The following is a 19,077-nucleotide window of genomic DNA, read 5'->3' as shown; positions in this document are numbered from 1 at the left end:
GCCAGGGGCGACCCGCGGGGGGAAAGGGGCTCAGCGCTGCTCGGCCTGCGCCCCGACCGGCCCCACGCCCCCGCCGTGGTAGCGGGGATGAACCCACCACGCACTGCCGGCCCGAGCCGAACGGGCTGCGGGGCCCTCGGCGGGACAGGCCCCGGTTTCACACGCCCCTTAGGCCCCACAGCCCGGAACCGAAGCGCGGGTCGATGTTCCCCGCCGGGCCGGTGCGTCACTGCGCGGTCCCGCTCCGGCGTGGTGCGGCAGCTCCCAGGCAGGTCGGGACGCGCTTCCCCCGCCCCGGAGACCCCGCAGAGGGGTCGGGCCGCATGGCGAAGCCGAGCCCCGTAGAGCCTGAGGCGCCCAACGCTGCGGCGGGCGGGAAGGGCAAGAGGAGGAGGAGGAAGAAGAAGAAAGCCGGGCGCAGCGGCGGGGAGCCCGCGCCCAAAGGCCCCGCGGCGGCGGCGGCGGCAGCAGGGCCCCCCCGCAGCCCCCAAGAGTTCTCCTCCAACTGGAAGGCGCTGCAGGAGGTGAGGGGAGCCGGGGCCGGCCGCCCCCAGGGGCTGGGCCGGGGAAGCCGCTTGGGGAGGGCTGGGGCCGCCACGTTGTACGTAGTTAACTAGAAAACCCCCATATATATATATATATATAAAATAACCATCTTTGTGCGAACAGCTGAAACGCCGCGGGCAAGGGTCCGGGACATTCCCCAAGGAGCAGCTGGAGAGCACACAGGGCTCCTTGGCACTGAGGCAGAACCCCAGAGCCCTCAGGAATGGCGGCGAGGCCAGAAGCAAGAGGCAGATAATCCCTTTTTAATGCTTCTTTCCTCTTTTTTTTTTGGGTCATTTTAGCTTCTGAAACAAAAGGCAGCTAGCTCCAGTGAGTCCAGCTCTGCACACCAAACATCCACCCAAAAGAAGCATCCACTCCAGGAGGGAAATAGCCAAGGAGTTCCTGCTGTCAATGGAAACAGGAACGTGGTAAAGGCCAAACCCACAAAGAAAAAGGAGAATGGTTCTGCTAAAGACGGTCCTCCTCTGGCAAAGGCAAAAGCCAAGAGCATTGCAACAGATAATGATTTAAATGGCACCAAAAGCAATAAAAAAGGCTGCAAAGAAAAAAAGAAAAATGACAGTATTTTAAAGAAAGGTGATATAAAACATAAGAGGAGGAAAGCTGAAGAACATGCGGAGCAGGAGCCCAAAGAGTGAGTACATCAGGCATCGTGTGTGTGAGTATTTGGTTTGGGGGTGGTGGTGGTGTACACAGTGAGCACAGAACAGTACATTCAAAGCAACTACACTCTTCCAGACTAAGTTTTGGGGAAAATAAGACACATGCTACCCCTAACTCCTCAGACACAGCGACAAACTTGTGTAGGTGACAGCAGCAGACTTAATTTTCACAGATCTAATTTCTTGATTTAAAAAATAAATACGCTTTTTCTACACTATAAAGATGCAAGACAGCTTTACCTGCTTAATGTAATTAAATGTGTACTTACCAGGGCTGAAATCTGGTTTGATGACGTTGATCCAAAAGATATTGAAGCAGCAATAGGACCTGAAGCAGCAAAAATCGCTAGAAGAAACCTGGGACTTGAAACAGAACAATCTAAACGGTCTCTGGAGCAGGTGCTGGTTAAAGAAAAGGCTTCTGAAGGGTGAGTGGCATTCCAGCAGGAAGGATGGCAGCAGAGGAGTGGAGATCATCATCTAATAACTGTGATTTGCAGGTGCACAGTGCAAGCTGACAGCTCCCCAAGTCTCCTGACAGACAAACCGCTGAGTTTTCCCCATCTATCTCAAGACACAAACCTTGTGAGGTGCCTGTAAGAGAGGTGTCACCAGGCTGTCCTTTGTCTTCTAGGCTGACACGAGCTGTCGCCATGGACTGCGAGATGGTGGGAGTGGGACCCAAAGGCGAAGAGAGCATCGTGGCTCGTGTGTCCATCGTCAATCAGTTTGGAAAGTGTGTTTATGACAAGTATGTCAAGCCTACAGAGGAGGTGACTGACTACAGAACCGCTGTTAGTGGCATACGCCCTGAGAATATAAGAACAGGTAGGCAGGTGAATTTTTTCCCCCCAAAAAAACCCTTATTAAAGCAGGATAATTTAATGGGCTATCACAGATGTCAAGTTGGCTGAGCTTGGGTAAGTTTTAGACCTATTCTGGGAAATGGAAACTAAAATGTAGTCTGAATGCTAACAAAACTTGTGGGAAGAAGTACTTTTTACTGTGTTCACTAATGCCCTAGAAGAAATAAACTCATGAATTACTGCATGGGACTAAGAGGAAGCTTATTTCCTTTTAGTGCCATGCTCTTTATGGGCTTCTCTACACTGTAGCAAGTAGAGATTTAGTGTACCACACAAATTTGTATAGCTGCAGTCCTGAGGACATAAGTGCCTTCACAAAAGTGCTGCACTGTTTGAACTGCAGTTTGCACAACTGCCTTTTGCAACTAACAAAGTGTTTCATTGTGTGGTATTTTTAGGTGAAGACTTTAGAACAGTCCAGAAGGAGGTCGCTGACATCTTGAATGGGAGGATTTTAGTTGGACATTCTCTACGCAATGATCTAAAGGTACGTGGCTGCAGATTTGTTATTCTGGAGACACAGCTCCCAATAAATTAAGATTGATTAAATTTCAAAGGCATCTTTCTGGATCAGATGAACACACCTAAACTAGAAACTACAGCTCTGTCATTGTTGTCTCAGTTTCTTCACTGTTGTACCATGTACAGCTCTAGTCACTTGCCCACTTAAGTTCTTCAGCTTCCAAACTCTGATGCTAATTGCTCTGATCTGCTTGCTGAAGAGCCAGGAAACAAACAGAATGGTGAAAAAACCTGTTTGTGTGCTTTGCTTAACCCCCAAAGCTCAGCAGGTTGGTCATGTTACTAGACACACATCCGATGCTGTACCAACACTGCAGGTAGTCTCTGCAGGTGGTTCCTCCAGGTTCAGTTCTGTTTCTCATGATAAGTAGAACTGTGGCTTTTGAATCCAGCCAGTGTCTGGACGATCTTGGCCTCATCTATTCATGGTTTGGAGTTGTCTCTTGAAACAAATGGAAGGAGAGGGCAGGAAGCCATAAATTCAGCTGTGAATTTCCATGCAATGGCACACCTTGGAAATGTAATTTCTCCTAGGTCCTGTTTCTTGATCATCCTAAGAAGAAAATACGTGACACACAAAGATACAAGCCTTTCAGACAGAGAGTCAAGGTAAGAACTTGACTGGAAGGAGAAAGTGCACCTCGGTTAACTGAGCCACTGACTCCCAGTTGCTGGCTCACTCCTACACTCACCCCTGCCTCATCCCGTTCCTCCTTTCCTGCCTGAAGCAGGCTGCCTGCTTTTGGTCGTTTGAAAATCCTAGTCTCTCTGAGTGCTTACAGGGTGCTTGAAAAATAGCAGTAAGTTACTTGCTCAGTACAAACATTACCAGTAATACCTGTGTGTGGAAGTCAGTCAGTGGCTCTCCATTCTTCAGCACTTCATGGTCTTCATAAGGCTTTTCTGGGTAGCAGAATAGGATGGTACAGCTCTGCTTACAGTAAGGCTTGTGTCATCCTCTTAGTGGTATCATTTCCATAGGGATATAAAAAAAAATAGATGGCTTCAAGCATCTGCTTAGATGGCAGGAGTAAAGGTTCAGATTATGGGGAGATATTTTAAGATTCATAACTATATACTCTGGTTTTCTTTCTTACAACACAGCACCCCAACCATAAATCTTGGGGTTTACGGTAAAACACATAAAATCTCTCTGCAGTACACACATAAATCTTGTAATTCCTTGCCAGTTCACCAGTAGAGGCTGAGATGTGATATATTTTATTGAGGAATACACTTAAACTAATTATTTTTATCTGTGTGCTCATGTATCTATTTCAAGTAGTGCATAAGAGCAGGATTTTGCCTTTTCTATTTCTAGAATTCACGCCCATCACTAAAACTGCTCTGTGAAAGACTGCTGAATGTTCAAGTGCAGACCTCAGAGCACTGCTCGGTATGTATCTCATCAAAACCACACAGTTCTGTAGATCAGCAAGATATTACACACTAGCTATAGGATCCAGGTTCAGTCCTGAACACTGTGACTTCATTCTAGTCTCAGTCAAAGTTAGCTTGGACACCAGCATGCAGTAAGGTTGTTGTCTAAGCTTGCTTACTTTTACATGTCTCATACCACTTGATTTATTTCCTTATCTGCATAAATATCTTTTGCACAAGTCAACTGTATTTTGTTTAAATATTAATTCTTAAGATTACCACATTAAAAAGTAATTCTTAAGTTACCTACTGCTTACCTTAAAAGCAGCATTCTGCACCATTGTACTGTGGCTGGTTGGATAAAAGTGAGAGCCTGCTGTTGAGTCTCAGCAGTTAGCTCCCTTCTTTCAGTAGACAGGAGGATAACAAAGACATGAACAGAAGGAGCAGTGGGGGTATCTCCAAGATACTCTATGAAGAGTATTTTTTTTTTCATTATGATTTTCCAAGTCATGATCAGAACAAGAAGGGCATAGCCTTGTGGTGGGCCATGTGTTCTCAGTACATACTCCTCCCCTTCCACTAGTCACTAAACCTAAGTCCAGAAAGAGATTATGAACTGTTAATTGAAAGGCTGTATTAAAATGATGGAAGATTTAGCTGCTTATTAACAATAATGTTCTTAAACCATGTCAGCTCTCTTTTGTTAAGCCTCCTGCTCTTTTCTCTTTTAGATTCAGGATGCACAAGCAGCTATGAGACTGTATACCTTAGAGAAAAAGAAATGGGAAGCTGCTCTGAAGAACAAGTCTAATAACAACAGCTGAAAAACCAGAGTAGAATCATTCAAGTGCTAATCTGCAGTGTTTGCTGGCTTTGTGTCACATTCAAGGGCAAATTTAAAGAAAACTCAGAACAGCAGCAGCTATTTCATAAAATCAGCCAGAAGACAATACTAACCTGGTCCATGAAGAACTCCTGCTAGTACCCTCTGTCTGGATGAGTATTCCCTGGCAGGATGGTGCTCACACCTAATGCCTACTACTGTGTTTAACCAGTACCACTTCATCAGTTCACTTTCTACAAAGGAAATACACACTGAATAAGTTGGGGAAAAAAAGTGGGTGTAAATAATGATAAAGGAAGAAACTGTCATGGCTTCAGTGAAACTCACAAGACTAAAAATCTTTATTTCAAATAAGTCTTACAAAGTGTGAACTCTTAATTATTGCTGTTAGTCTCACTGTTGTGATACCTAAATCAACAAAATATATAATTGTTTATGTTACTAATATATTTATGGCTCAATGTTAGCCTTTCAGGTGAGAAAAGATCTCTTAAAGTACTTCTGGAGGTTCTATGCTTTTGTATCTGAACCAGAAGTGTACGAGTCTTGTTCTTATACAGGAAGTTTTTCTTTCACTTCTGCAGTTTCAAAAGTGTTGCATCCACAAGGGTCGTTATCTCCTGGAGAGAAACATGAGAATGGTCAAATACAAGATTATCTTGCTGCTTCACTTATTTTTATATTTTTATTAATAAAAACACTGCATCTAACAGAGGCCTTTGAAGTGACTGGTGTTTTAAAGATACATGGGGGCTAATACTGCAGAATCCAAAGCAACTGCAATTACCAGACTGAATAGGAATGCTGTGATTTAAATAACAAACCAATACTGGAAGGTAACAGGGAACAGGTTTCAGAGAGTTTGCAGTTGCATGACACACACTGACACAGGGACAACAAATTACACTGATAACAGAGGAGGGAGCTTCTCTTTTATGATGATTTTCTGCACTACTGATAGCTGCAGCAGTCAATAAAGTGTTTGAGGTAACACCTGCAGGAGATGCTGGAGAACAAGTCTGTGTGTGACTATCCTTGAGACAGATTATGTAAGCAGGCTAAACCTGTACCCAAGAAAAAACCCAAGTTCTAAACCTAACCAGTTTTAGTGGCTTGATGAACACACTTGAATTCACTGGTTTCTTGACAGCAAGCCATTGCAAAGGAAATCCTAGTGTAACACATCAAATAGCTTGAATAACTTTGCTGTTTGTGGTGTTTCAAGAGTTATTTCAGTATGACTGTTGGAATTTAAGTCTTCAGGCAAACTGTCACAAGGATTTGTTTTGCTGGTTTTCTTTGGGCTTTTAAGGATGTCACACAGCAAAAAATATTTGGATGCAATATACTTATGCTTTATTCCTGTAAAGTTTAGCCTGTTTTAGTAAGAAGAATGTAGTACATTAATGTGATGTTGCAAGAGACCAGAGTTTTAAAATATTACAGCATAAAGAAAAAACCTTCCAATTACTTGTTTCCAGAAGCTCAAAAATATTCATACAAACTCACTCTCCACCCCACATACACATAATTCTGTAAACTTCTGCACTATGTATGTAGCTCCAGCTGTTTAAGGATGATAAAATCCACACCAGAAATAGAGTACTAAGCATCCACCCTTTATTATTACAGTGATTTCTACATACCATGCTAGATGGAAAACAGGTTTTTATTTCAATCAGCAGCTCTTCCATTTTCTGTGACAGCATATCCAGCACAACATCATCTGTAATGTGAATGAACAGGGTAATTTATGGTTACTGGCAGAACTGCCAATGGTTTCAGCAGGAGCTAAAGGAGAGCAGAGAGGACAGATCTAGACAAGGAAGGCAAGAGGAGATGAAGTTGTAACAACTTCAGAGGGGCATTTAGAATTACTTAAGAACAAGTGGGATGAACTCTCAGTTCCAATTAATCCTTTCTTTTTCAGTAGGATGAATTGGAGATAATAAATCTCTCCTGAGAGCAATGTCCCCATGCAGCTGCTCACAGGGTTTTAGGGATGGGGGAGAGGAAGAGGCTCGACAAGTAACACCACCATCTCACCATACTGAGCCATCTCATTAGTCAGCACACAGATACTTTCTACCACTTCTGGATCATCGAAGTGAAGGTGGTAGGCATCTTTGATCAGGTTTATCCCACTGCTTTCTGAATCCATTATAAATCTCAAAGCTGCTATTTCTGAAAGGGAAACAAACACTGCTGAACTAACTGGGAGCTGCAGGCTGCACTATCTGCTTTCCAATCCCCTGCTCCACCTCACCTGCACACATGTAATGTTTTTCCAGGAAGTTGTGCCTGTTATTTTCAGTCTTCCTAAATGTTTTCACATCAATTGAGCTCTGCCCTTTTATAATGTTGAAACAACCTCATCATAAAATAAGTAACAAGTTACTAACGGATCAGACTGTCCTGATCTAACACCTTGTAAATGCTTGCAGGGCCCACAGGAAGAAAAAAATCCACACCTCCAGCTTCACTATTCCTCTTTCAATCCCACAGTATTAACTTGGGAGAGTAGATGTCAATCTGACTCTCACCATGAAGTCCTCACTGTACAGAAACATCCACCTCTGAGCTGATCTGTAAGCAATAAAAACAAGGATTGCTGAATGTTACCAGATAGCCGTAGAAGGCTGGCTAGTGCCAGGCAGGTGTTCTTCACCAGCACTGGTCTTTCTGGGCTCATCCTGAGTGCATCCAGCAGCAGCACTGTTGTGGGCTCATAATCATTTTCAGTCAAGCAACCTTTAAAAAAAACCAACCCAAACAACAAATCACACACATGCAAAACCCCTAAAGCTTCAACGTATTCAAAAGCCTTTAAAGCACTCACCAGCATTTCAACTTCTGCCTCCTGTTTCTGAAATGACTTTCTAATTATGCAAAGTTACAAAGAAAGCATGTGAAAACCTGTATTGCAGCAAAGCAAGCCAAGTAAAGTCTTATTTTAAGTTGATTCAGGGATCTAAGAAATTTCTGATACATTTTGTATGTCAAGATTCCCTTTCATTCTCCAAGCCAAAAGGAAGGAAGAGTCCTGAATACTCAACCTATTCTGCTGGTGGGTACCAGAAGTAAGATTGCTGAGGGTGTTTTACTCAGCTCTTCCTACTGGAACATCAGCAGAAGTGCAGGCCAGTGGGTAAATGTACAGCAACATTCTTATATTAAGAAGAAAGAAGTCACAGTAGCACTGCAAAGACGTGTTTCTTAGTGCACACAATAATGAAGGAGATGCATTTTAATGTGAAATATTCAGCATAAAACCCAACCTCCCAGCCCAATCTGTCCAACAGTAACACTGAGCTCAAAGGAGGAACACAAAGGGGATTTCCTGGCCTTAAGAGATAAGCCAGACAAATGCTCTGCCCAACAAGACTCCCACAGCTGCCCATGGTGACAGCACCCATCACCAGTATCTAGTTATATAATTGCTGCAGCTTATCAAAAATAGCTTCGTTAGGGAGTGTTAGAGAGCAAGTGCATGGAAGACTGGTTAAGGGGATACAAGTTCCTAACTCTGCTGCCATCTGCAGAGCCTGCTGAGGCCAAGCAGCCGGTATTTCAAGGCTCACCACCGAGACAGTGTCAGACATCCCAGCCTTTGATGAGGGAAAGGGACTGGGGCAGCTGGGAAGACACACCTTGGAGTGACAACACCCACAGAGCCGAGCAAGCAGCCTCTGCAACTGTTCCGTCCTGGAGATGCTGGTGAAGGACCGCGGAGAGAGCAGGGACAGCGCTCCTCAGCGCTGCTCGGTCTGTGTTGTTCGCTGAATTACCATAACAAAAAGGAAACGCAGAGTTATTTAATCAAGCACATTGTATGTCAAACTGTACCCGTAAAACCTTGATGGGTGATGGCACCGGAGTAACGCAGTGCTATTTAGTATAAGCAAAAGCTGAGGGAAGGAATTTAAACATATAAAACCAAATTACATTTTGTAAACACTTTATAAATGTTAATAGGAACATTTATTGCTGAAAGCTGCACTTCTCCAGGAACCAGTTCTCTCAGTCATCTAAATTACACATAGGGATCACAGCATGAAACCTCCAAAAGTAACCAGACAGAACACAGCCTGCAGGATGGGTATCTAGCAGGTCATACAAATAAAATTGGTGGTTTATCACCCGAAACACATGAACCACAACGATGCACATTCTGTCCTTCCAGCTTTCCTTGATAGTGACAGCACCACACATTTATACAAGAACACATCACAAAGGAATCCCATAAAAAGCTCCCAATGTGATCTCATAAGCAGTCAGCTCAGTCCCCCATGGCTCTCCAGCACTGGGCTGATGCTGGTTTAGTTCTAAAGCAACAGGAGGAATACACTTGCCACCTTGCCAATCACATTTCTTTTGGCAAAGCAAGTCTCTAATGTCCAACTCAAGATTTAGCCTAGTGCTGCCAAGAGAAGTGAGATGCTTAGAGATAAGATGCTGATAATTCCAAATGCTATTCTGATACCTAATCTAATACACTGTTGGCACTGCACTCCCTCTGCCAACAGCAGAGCAAAGCCACACAACTGACAAGCCAGAAACTGCACATACCCTTCATTTCTAACAGTCTCTTCAGGAGTCACAGCTTGGCCTAAGGAGTAAAGGCTTGCCTTTGACACCTTATCACTAAAGGGCTTGCCAAAAAGTTTGCATAGTGTTTTTTGTTTTCCTCTCCTATCACTCTGGCTCACTGAAAAGTTGTTACAAAGTGCTGTGGAGACATCTCTCCAGAATGGGAGAAAGAATACAAATCCAGTCTGGGCAGCAGGATGTCTGAACTCAATTAGGCACAATACCTGCTGCCTCCCAGTCACGTGGGTCTCAGCACAATACTTGCTGTGTTCTACTTACCATTCACAGCCAAGCTCCACAGAACTCCACAGCAAGAGAGGCAGATCTTTTCATTATGAAGAAAATTTCTTACAATTGACAGAAGGTCTGGAATTACTCCAGCTTTCCTTAGATTCTCTACAGCAACTTCTGAAAAAACACAGAAATTCTACAGAATCTGGTATTTTTGTCCTCCAACAGCCAGCACTACTAATCATATTTAAACAGAGATAAGCCAGTAACATGATACCATCAGCTGGACAAAAGCAAGGAAGAGAACAGAGTGAATTCTTTAATAAGATGCACTTAAGCATAGTGTTTAGCACAAGTGACCCTTTCAAAAGGCTGACTATCCTTTTTCCTTACAGATCTGAAATTTAGGGGGCAGAAAAGGAACAGGGAGGGTGCAAGTTACTGTTTTGTAATTTAGTGATTTGAGCTACCTCAGCTTCAGAATTTAGAAACACTGTATAAAGACAGTTTGGCCTGAGATAAGTTTATTTGTACATGGCACTGCACTTTTTTAAATTATTTTTAAAGATTAACCCCTTGCTGCTAAATGCTTCTGTAACAATTTATAAAATATCTTCTAAATGACTGTTGAACTGATACTGAAAACAAGTACAAAATACTGTAACTGGTTAGCAATTACAGTTTCAGGTGAAAAAACAAAGAGAAATTAGGTAGAATGGTTTGGAGTCCCCATGGCACAGACAAAAATAGAATCCAGGTTCAATGCCCTTATTTTCCCAAGCCCTATTTGCACAGTTTGTACCTGTCTCCAAAACAAGATAAAATGCAGGACCATTCTAATAGATACAGCTCTGAGTATCTGAAGTCTCAGCAGTGTATCTCACACCATGAGTGTTATTTTACCAGTATCTAGTCCATCTTACCAATATTACCACCCAAACACCTACATCCACACCTCTCAGTGAAGCCACAACTTCTGCATATCTTGGATTAGATGATAAAGGTAGAAACAGAAAAAATACTCCCCAAAAATGAACAAGGTGACCCACCACTGGCTGAAATCATCATCAATAACATGCAGACCAAGGAAAGCAACTCTTCATTTTCAGAGTATTTTCTCATTGTGTCTACCAGAGAGCTGGTCACCTCCTCATCCAGGGCCATCACCACATCCTGTTCTAGAGCTACCAAAAGGAAACATTTGAACAAAGTTTTCAGTGGTTCTGATTGAAATCTGAACCTCCTGCTGTCAGCATAAGTAAAGCTTTCAATTGCCAGTATTTCTTCACATAACATATATAAAAGTTATATTCAATTTTCTTTTTCTGAAACACAATTCTTGCTGTTTTCAGGATTATAACATGATCAGGTGTTATTTGGGTAAATTGCCAAGAAAGCAACAGCAGGGACCACACAAGGGTCCAAAAAAACCCACTTCATGGTTTCAAACTCAAATACCAGAATAATCAAAGTCATTTATTTATTCACTCTAGCAGCACTCCACAGAACATGAAAACAAATTTGGTGGCTTAAGATCAGTAGCCTATGTTTAAAATTAACACTACCACAGAATTCATGTATGCCAGGCTTTAAAAAAGTCCATGAGAACCCAGACTTATTAAAGCTGGTTAAAAATCCTCTATTACTTTAAATTTCTCCACTGAAATCATTACTGAACCCATTTCAAACCTTATCTGCTACAGGTCACTTTACAAGAGACAGTCTGTGTTACCCAGTGTAAGTTGGAAGTCTCATAACTACCTTGACTAAGAATTTCAAGCAATAACCTGCAACCATCTACTTGTAGCCTGAGAGAATCTACATGAGTCTTCATGGCAGAAGCAATCAATGGTGTGAGCATTGGGAGACAGGGCAAGGCTGTGGGGAAAAGAAATGGAGACAGCATTCAGTTACCCAGTTTGGAACACTCAGTGGGTATTTACACACAGAAACACAAGAATTTCAGTTTCAGATAGAGCTGAGTCCCTGTGGGCAATGTGATAGGGCAGAACAACATTCTTGAATCAGAGAACAAAGTGCAAGAATAGATGGAACAATACAGAGAGAATTTTGCAGTCTCTATGGGAAATGTCTCTTATTAAAGACAGCTGCAAGGCTATGAGAGTTAAGTGTAGTGCACTGCTCATTAAATCACACTGGCATTGTTCACTGGCCATGCAGCAAGTTGTAGGGTAGGACATGGTGCCCAGAATCATGCTTTTTGGGAAGTGTTTCACCAGGTCACCTAGTTCTGGGAAGGCTTTGAGCTTTTGGAATAGCTAATAGAATAATTCAGTGTATTCACAACCATACAATAAAGTCTTGAGAAAAAACAGATGGATTTTAGGGATCCAGTCTGAGCAGTTACAAAGAGGTGAGCATCAGTCAGTCAGCCATGGTGCACAAGTGCCAAGCAAGTCAGATGTGCTCACACTCTTGTGCTGCAGCCAAGAGGACTGAATGAGAATCACCAAGATCCATTCATTCTGTTATTTATAACCAAAGCCTGCTGCACAATGGAATAGAGATTTCTCATGAATGGAGTTGAAGATATAGGTAACCAAGGAAAAAACCCAAATTATTGTTTTTCCTTATCAATTACAGAAGTGAGCACCCCTGTATCTTAAGACTGAAATAATATCACTATCAAATGACAGTGCATTTTATAACTGAGTTAACCTGGTGCTTTGAAAATATTAATCTTTAAAATAAAGATTAATATGAAAAATGTGCAGATGCTGAGAGAAAATATAATCTGCACTCACACAGCTTTACTGGACACCCAGGAACTCAACACATGTGGCTTCCTCTTGCTCTATCAGTCTTACAGCCCCGGGCATTACCCCCAGGCTGCCCCAACACTGACAGGAATTACCTTCCTCAAATGTCAGTTTGCCAATTCACCTCAGTTACCAATTAAATTATCACTAAGCAGGTTTTTTTTCCAGTGCCCATTCTTCTTGTCCAGTAAAACACCTCTAGTGTTCAAAACCATTTACAAAACAAGTACCACCAAAATTACATCAAAGTGGCCAATTCCAATATGTTCTAGAAATGAGAAATAGAAAGAAGGCAATTGTATTCTCTTTTATTGCCAGGAGGAATCTTTTCCTATTGTCTCAAAGCATAAGGAAAGAAATAAATTAATAAAACATGCCTTACCACTTTCCTCTCTTATGAAGCTGGCAAGGTGCTGAAAGGCTTTAACCTGTACCTCTTCTACATCCCAGAAAGCCTGCATGAATTCTACAGAAATCAAGAGAATTCTTCTAACCATTTGATACACCCACTTATAAACAGCACTCAAATTTTCTCTATTTTCTACAAGATGAATTCATATAGATGAAAATAATGTAATCTGTGGTTGTTGAGAAGAACTTTTCCCTTAGCACCAAACATTTAAATATTACAAAGCACTGTGATTCACCTGAATAAGCTGTGTATTTGGCATTATATATTTGGGGACCTTTTGTCAAATCAGAGCAGGGATAAGTGCTTTAAATGCATTATTCCAGTAGCCTTGTCAGATTAAGACATTTTCTTCCTTACAAGGAAAATAATGGAGCAGATCCTTTGTTAGCAATAATTGGCAATCAAGTTGGAATGCAAAGTAAAGTGGAGCTCCCCAGTGTTCTGAGAAACAATCTGCAACCCCACATAACTGGTGCAGCAGATATGGCTGGTATTCTTATAGAAAAGGGTCCAAACAGCATCCTGTGTTATTTCAAGTCAAGCAAATGTCCAATAATCCACTTTCAAGTAGAATACATACTGACTGGAAAACATCTGGGTTTATTCCCTATGAAAACCACCACTAATCTTATTTTCCTTATTACCTAGTACACTTTCAATTCCTCCCTCAAGAAGCACATCTATTATTTGGGGTGGCAAAGACTTCTGCAGTTTAACTAAAGCACCAACAACAATCAGGCATTCCCTAATAAATGGAACATCAGACAGATCCCTGGAATTACAAGAGGAAAAAAAAAGCAGTACAGGTAAGTTAGAACTGACAAGTTACAAAAGAATTTCTACAGGCTTTGTTTCATTTTGCTGTAAGAAGCTAATAACACTTCTCTGAAGACTGGATTACTTTTGACATAACTTAAACAACTCCAAAATATCTAATGAAGGAGCAGGCTGTGCTCAGGCTTCAAGTTAATGGGTTGTAAAATTGTGTATAACTTGATTTTATAATGTAACTCATCCAAAAAGGACACCTACATGTAGCAGAATGCCACTTCTGAATGAACACCAAGTCTCTGACTTTGTTTCATAGCTCAATTTGTCAAGGCAGTAAGATCAGCAGCCTTGACTCCATCTCTCTCAAACAGTAGCTAATATTCCCATCTTTGTGAAGGTAGGTGGGGTGTAGCAGAAAAAAAAAAAAATATAGAGGGAAAGCCTCCAGAACTCACTTTGCTGTGGGTCTCATGCTGGGCTGAATCTGTAGCATCATAAATAAAACTGGCAATAAAGGCAAAGAGCTGTTATCTCCATTTTGCATTAGTGTCAGAACTCCCTCAAGACAGCTGGTATCCTGCCTGATGTCCTGCAGCAAGGACGTTATCTCTTCTGCCTGTATAGAGTACAGCATCAGCAGAGCTTTCACACCCTCCTTCAGAGGTATCCTGATGGGCCACTGACATTTTAAACCTTGCATGAGACATTGCTACATACATTCAGAACACAGCAGGTCACCATATCCAGCAGAATGCAGCCTAGAGACCAGATGTCAGATTTCTCAGTGAAAGAAAACCCAAATGCTTCTGGAGCCATCCAAGTCTTGCTACCTGTTGAAATAAGAACCACACAGGAACGCTGTGGGCATGGTGCTATGCACAGTTTTTGCTTGCATAAGCAGGGGCTGCAGGCAAAGGTTTTACATCTAAAAATAATTTAGAGATGTTCTGCAGAGACCAGACACCTTGCACTGATGATACATCAAGACTAAGGACACAATATAACAAATGAGCAGTTTTCTAAGATGTTCTGCATACATACAAAGCTAAAAAGGATCCCAACCTCATCTGTGGCAGAGTTCTGAGACTCAGACATAGCTGCAGTTTTCAGTTGTGAACCCAATTAATGTACAGGCAATTGCCTATGAATATCCCACTCATACTTTAGAAGACAAAAAGTACAATGTGGGGAAGAGGGAGGGAAGATAATATTTTCCTCTTTGGATGATTTTTCTGAGGACTAAAAATATCCACTGTAAATGAATCTTTTAAAAATAAAGTAAAAAGCAAATATCTACTTTCTTCCACTCTTATTTTCCATCTCATCTCATCTGTCATGAGCGTTTCTGTACTGAAGTCACTAAGAATGAAGGTATCTTCACCAGTCACAAGTATGTTTGATGGCTTGAGATTTCTGCAACACAAATGTTTTCTGTCAGCCTGTGAAATCAGTGTCTAACAAAACATAACTACAGGTTTCTGGCATCTTCACACATCAGAAGGTTTGGGGTTTCTAGGGGGCTGTGTAGGGTGGTGGTGAGTGGTTTAAGCTTTTTTGGGTTTGGTTTTCTTTTAAATATGCAAGTGGTAACTGAAATACAATTATCTTGTTGTTCTGCTGTGAAATGCTTTCAAATCTGTGACTGTGACAATTTATCTGAACGTGGAATGCAACAGTTGTCTCTTACTTTAAATATACAAAGTATACCTTGTCCATCACAGCCACCAAAGCATAAACATTAACAGACAAGGCCAATATTCATTTCAAATAACTGGAATTTTAGCATATGCAACAAAAAAAGAACACTTCACAAATGGATAATTCTAGACAGAACACAAAAAATAACTGACTTCAGAAGCCTTCACAGGAAACTGTATGTATGAAGTCCAGAATTTCTACCTCCTCCTTTCCCTTTGGGATCAGTAAAATCCACTGTCTCTAAGTGACCAACAGTCACTGCAAAGAGCAACAACCTCTCAGACAAAGAACAAGATTTCTGCTCACCTGTGGAGAATATTTTGTTTGTGTATGTAAAACAAAGCATCCACCATCTGTCCCAGGAACCTCTGAATCACCTGTTGGAAGGGAACATACATGGAAGTGTAACAGACAGAGTAACTTCCAAGTATCTTTTGGAAGATAGCTTCCAAACACACTCCTAGGTGTCACACTGTGCTTTGAAGATTTTGGGGAGGACCCTGAGAAAGAGGGAATACAGAGGAAGTAACAGAAAAGCAGTGAGACTGCCAGCTCAACCAGAGGGTTCTTTTAGACTCTTTACCATGTCTGCCATTTTTTCTGACTTCTCCCTTTTTTCCTTGATTACACATGAAAGATCTTCCTGGCCCAAGTGCTGCATTACCAGACAAAGGAACAGAGATGATATCTGGAATAAAACATTACACCAAAATTGTCTGATTGTTTGAAAGTAATAATGTATTCAGTAAGAGAGATAAAACTGAGCACTTGGCAAACATTGCACTCACCAGTTTGGCCAATACCAAGGTGTTCTGAGATGATTAATCTCTCAGAGGAGGCAATATATATACTTTTTTTCTTATCTAACACTGCATGTTTGGGTTTTGGGTTTTTTTAATATCAGGCATCTTATCCAAAGCCATACAGGACAATACAATTCAAATATTCATCCACAAAATCAACACAAATTTGTCCTGAGCACTGAGTAAAGTCCACAAATGTCATGGGTTTCAGCTTCCTATAAAATGATGTTCATGCAGGCATGAAAAATCAATACTGCACACTGATTCACAACAGAATCTGTGAGTCAGAGTGCAATGCTGCCATGCAATGGACTCCAACCCACCTTCAAGATTTCCAGCATGTTTATTCAAGAGTTAAAAAGGCAGGTTGCTGTAAACTTCCTTTGGAATCTCACAGCACTGACCCCAAATCTAAAGCTGAAAAAAATGCTTACACACCCACACCATTAACCATGTGTCCCAGTTTAACCAATCCCATTTCCTTCTCACCTCATTATCCCAAGTCACAAACAACTCCTTGTAAGCACAGATGTTTGAGTGATGAAGTTTTAGCAAATCCCTTGCCTGCACAGAATAAAAAAGAAGACAGAACACACTTTCTATGGCTACAGAGTACTTCCCACTGAGCAGGGCCTTAAATAATATCCTAAGCCTATCCTTGATCAAATCCTTTCAGTGTGCAAGATCTGTTGTGTACCTGCCTATACAAGTGTCAAGTTAAGGAAGATATTTCAGTAAAAACATTACATTGAGCCTTGTGAAATTCAAGTATATAAACTGATCCTTAGGGAGATAAGTAAACACCACTGTTCTTCACATCCTAACATCCAAGCCTGAAAACACACCTTAGAATATGAAAGTAGAGATGATTTTTTTGGGTGTAGCCATTATTTCCAGTAACCTCAACACAAGCCTGAACCACAGCAAATACGATGATGCTATGAGATGCTTATCTCCTTGAAGCTGGTATCCATATAAGGCTCTAACACTTACTAGTAACTTTAACAATTTTGCTGATGATGTGAAAGGAACTCCTCTTACTCTCCTGCATTTGTGCAGACACAACAGAGAAACTGAGAAGAGCCACACTCCCAGCTGGTGCAACTCCACTTGTTTCAATGAACATGGATATCAGCAGGAAAACTGGATCAAACTCCATCAACTCTGCACAAAGAAGCCACCTCTCCTGGGTAAGACCTGTATTCTTACTCGTTTTCAACTGCAGACACCATGTGTACTGGACACTGTGAGACTAACCCATCAGGTGTTACTCTTGTTGAGATGAACTGTAGTATCTTAACAGGATTTCTGGTGTTGCTTCCTACTCAAGTCATTGAAACCAGTTTGCACAAAAGTGCAAAGGGAGAAAACTAGTCAAACCATTCACATTAAAAATTCCAACTCTGAGAAATGAATGTATAATGAATTATGTCAAGTAGAAATTGAGTTATTAATAATAAACTATAAATAGACCACAGTTCTCCTTCAGCTTAAAGACCAAAAGGATGAGCTTTACTTTTTGTCTTCAGCACAAAACAAATATGAACCCTAAACAAGGACTATCCTCTGAGTGTATATATATAGATTCACAGCTGTTCACGTGCCTCTATATATTCAAATATAGAAACAATTAAAAAATCCTGGCCTTAGCTCAAGCAGAGGGCAAGGAGAACACCCTCAGATAGCCCTACCTGATTGACGTCTTGATTGTTTACTTAGCTAATCCTTGTAGATAAATGACTTTGTTCTATTAAGACTTTGGTCTTTGCAAGTATAGTAGTAGAAAAAACAACTAAGCTGATACCTCTTTCAAGGCCTTATTTGCTTGCTTTTCTTCAATGTATTCAACCTGCACCAAACAGAAGCAAGAATGAGATTATAATACAGAGACAGCCAAATTCAGGTCAGAACAATCTTGCCAAGATAACTGGAACTGCAAATTGTGTGTGACTTAACATAAACGTTTGAACGATAGCTCCAATCTCTAATGTTGGGAGACAGCCAGAAACAGAGCTTAAAGAAAGCCTACAGGAGCTCACCAGCCCTTATCCTGCACTGCAAGCTGCAGGGAAAAGCACACTGGATGGACCTAAATAGGCCGCTCCCCTTTCCCAGCTTCTAAGCTCATCATTCTGGCAAACTCATCTAAAACTAAGATGCAAGCCTACTCTCACCCAAGAGCCAAGCTACCTAATCTGTTTGGCCCTGTTACTACCAGAAGGGCCCATGGAGATGGCAAATGGACTCTTGTTTTTCCTAGCAACCACCTCCTCACCTGCTTCATTATGTATTTCTTCTCTGCACCCTTTTCTGTTTTCAATTCAACTACCAGCATAGTGCCCAGCGCCCCAGGCTGCAGCTGCTCCAGCACCTGCAGGGTAGAGGAGAGATGCTCAGCTTCAAGGAGTGGATCAATCAAGGTCCTTCCAAACCCCTTTCCCACACACCCTGCACACAGTGCTCACACCCAGTTCCCTCCAGCAGGACCCAGGCACCCCCAGCTGCACCCCAGCCCTCAGGGGGCACACAGGCCTTCCCCTCCAGGTCATTACCCCTGCCAAGCAGCAACCCCATCTCCCCAGGGACACCTAAACCCCAGCACATCCTTCTAAAGGAACACACAGGGCACTTCTTAGAGCAGCTTGCACCCTCCTCAAGACTACACTCCTCTACAAGGCCACTTGCATCTCCTCCAGGGCCACCAGCACTCCCTCCCCACGGTCACACACTGCCCCAGGGGTACCCCCGCTCCCCCAGGCCACAAGCACCGGGGCCGTGTATCCCCCAGTACCACCTGCACCCCTGAAGGGCCGCAGCCACCCCCGTCCCGCCGGGCAGGGCCTGGCCTAAAGGCAGCACCTCATAGTTCTCCATGGCAGGAGTGGGCAGCAGCTATGGAGGAGCCCCCAGGGCGAGGGCGGCCCTTCAGCTGCCAGCAGCCTGTG

General features: G+C 42.3%; 2 protein-coding genes across 2 annotated transcripts; one reads left to right on the top strand and one right to left on the bottom strand.

The window, feature by feature from the left end:
* The first annotated feature begins 10 nt into the window (after nt 1-10).
* On the top strand, nt 11-5,078 carry REXO4 (REX4 homolog, 3'-5' exonuclease). Its single transcript, XM_084272572.1, has 8 exons — nt 11-524; nt 849-1,204; nt 1,505-1,660; nt 1,867-2,060; nt 2,497-2,585; nt 3,155-3,229; nt 3,942-4,016; nt 4,735-5,078. Exons 1-8 carry the CDS (start codon nt 204-206, stop codon nt 4,825-4,827), a joined length of 1,359 nt encoding a protein of 452 aa, XP_084128698.1. The 5' UTR covers nt 11-203; the 3' UTR covers nt 4,828-5,078.
* Nucleotides 5,079-5,366: 288 nt separating this feature from the next.
* STKLD1 (serine/threonine kinase like domain containing 1) lies at nt 5,367-19,006 on the bottom strand (the record flags this gene model as incomplete). The annotated part of the gene is made up of 19 exons (XM_084272728.1): nt 5,367-5,467; nt 6,494-6,573; nt 6,894-7,031; nt 7,470-7,598; nt 8,498-8,626; nt 9,717-9,845; nt 10,718-10,852; nt 11,430-11,546; nt 12,831-12,914; nt 13,505-13,632; nt 14,087-14,247; nt 14,349-14,461; nt 14,929-15,044; nt 15,636-15,706; nt 15,913-16,017; nt 16,622-16,696; nt 17,937-17,981; nt 18,408-18,503; nt 18,992-19,006. 19 exons carry the CDS (start codon nt 19,004-19,006, stop codon nt 5,420-5,422), a joined length of 1,914 nt encoding a protein of 637 aa, XP_084128854.1. The 3' UTR covers nt 5,367-5,419.
* Between the last annotated feature and the right edge of the window lie 71 nt (nt 19,007-19,077).

Source organism: Gallinula chloropus, assembly GCF_964237585.1.
Source record: "Gallinula chloropus genome assembly, chromosome: 18".
Lineage (NCBI taxonomy): Eukaryota > Metazoa > Chordata > Aves > Gruiformes > Rallidae > Gallinula > Gallinula chloropus.
Note: the sequence above shows the minus strand (reverse complement) of the source record. Positions and strands in the feature narration are given on the sequence as shown.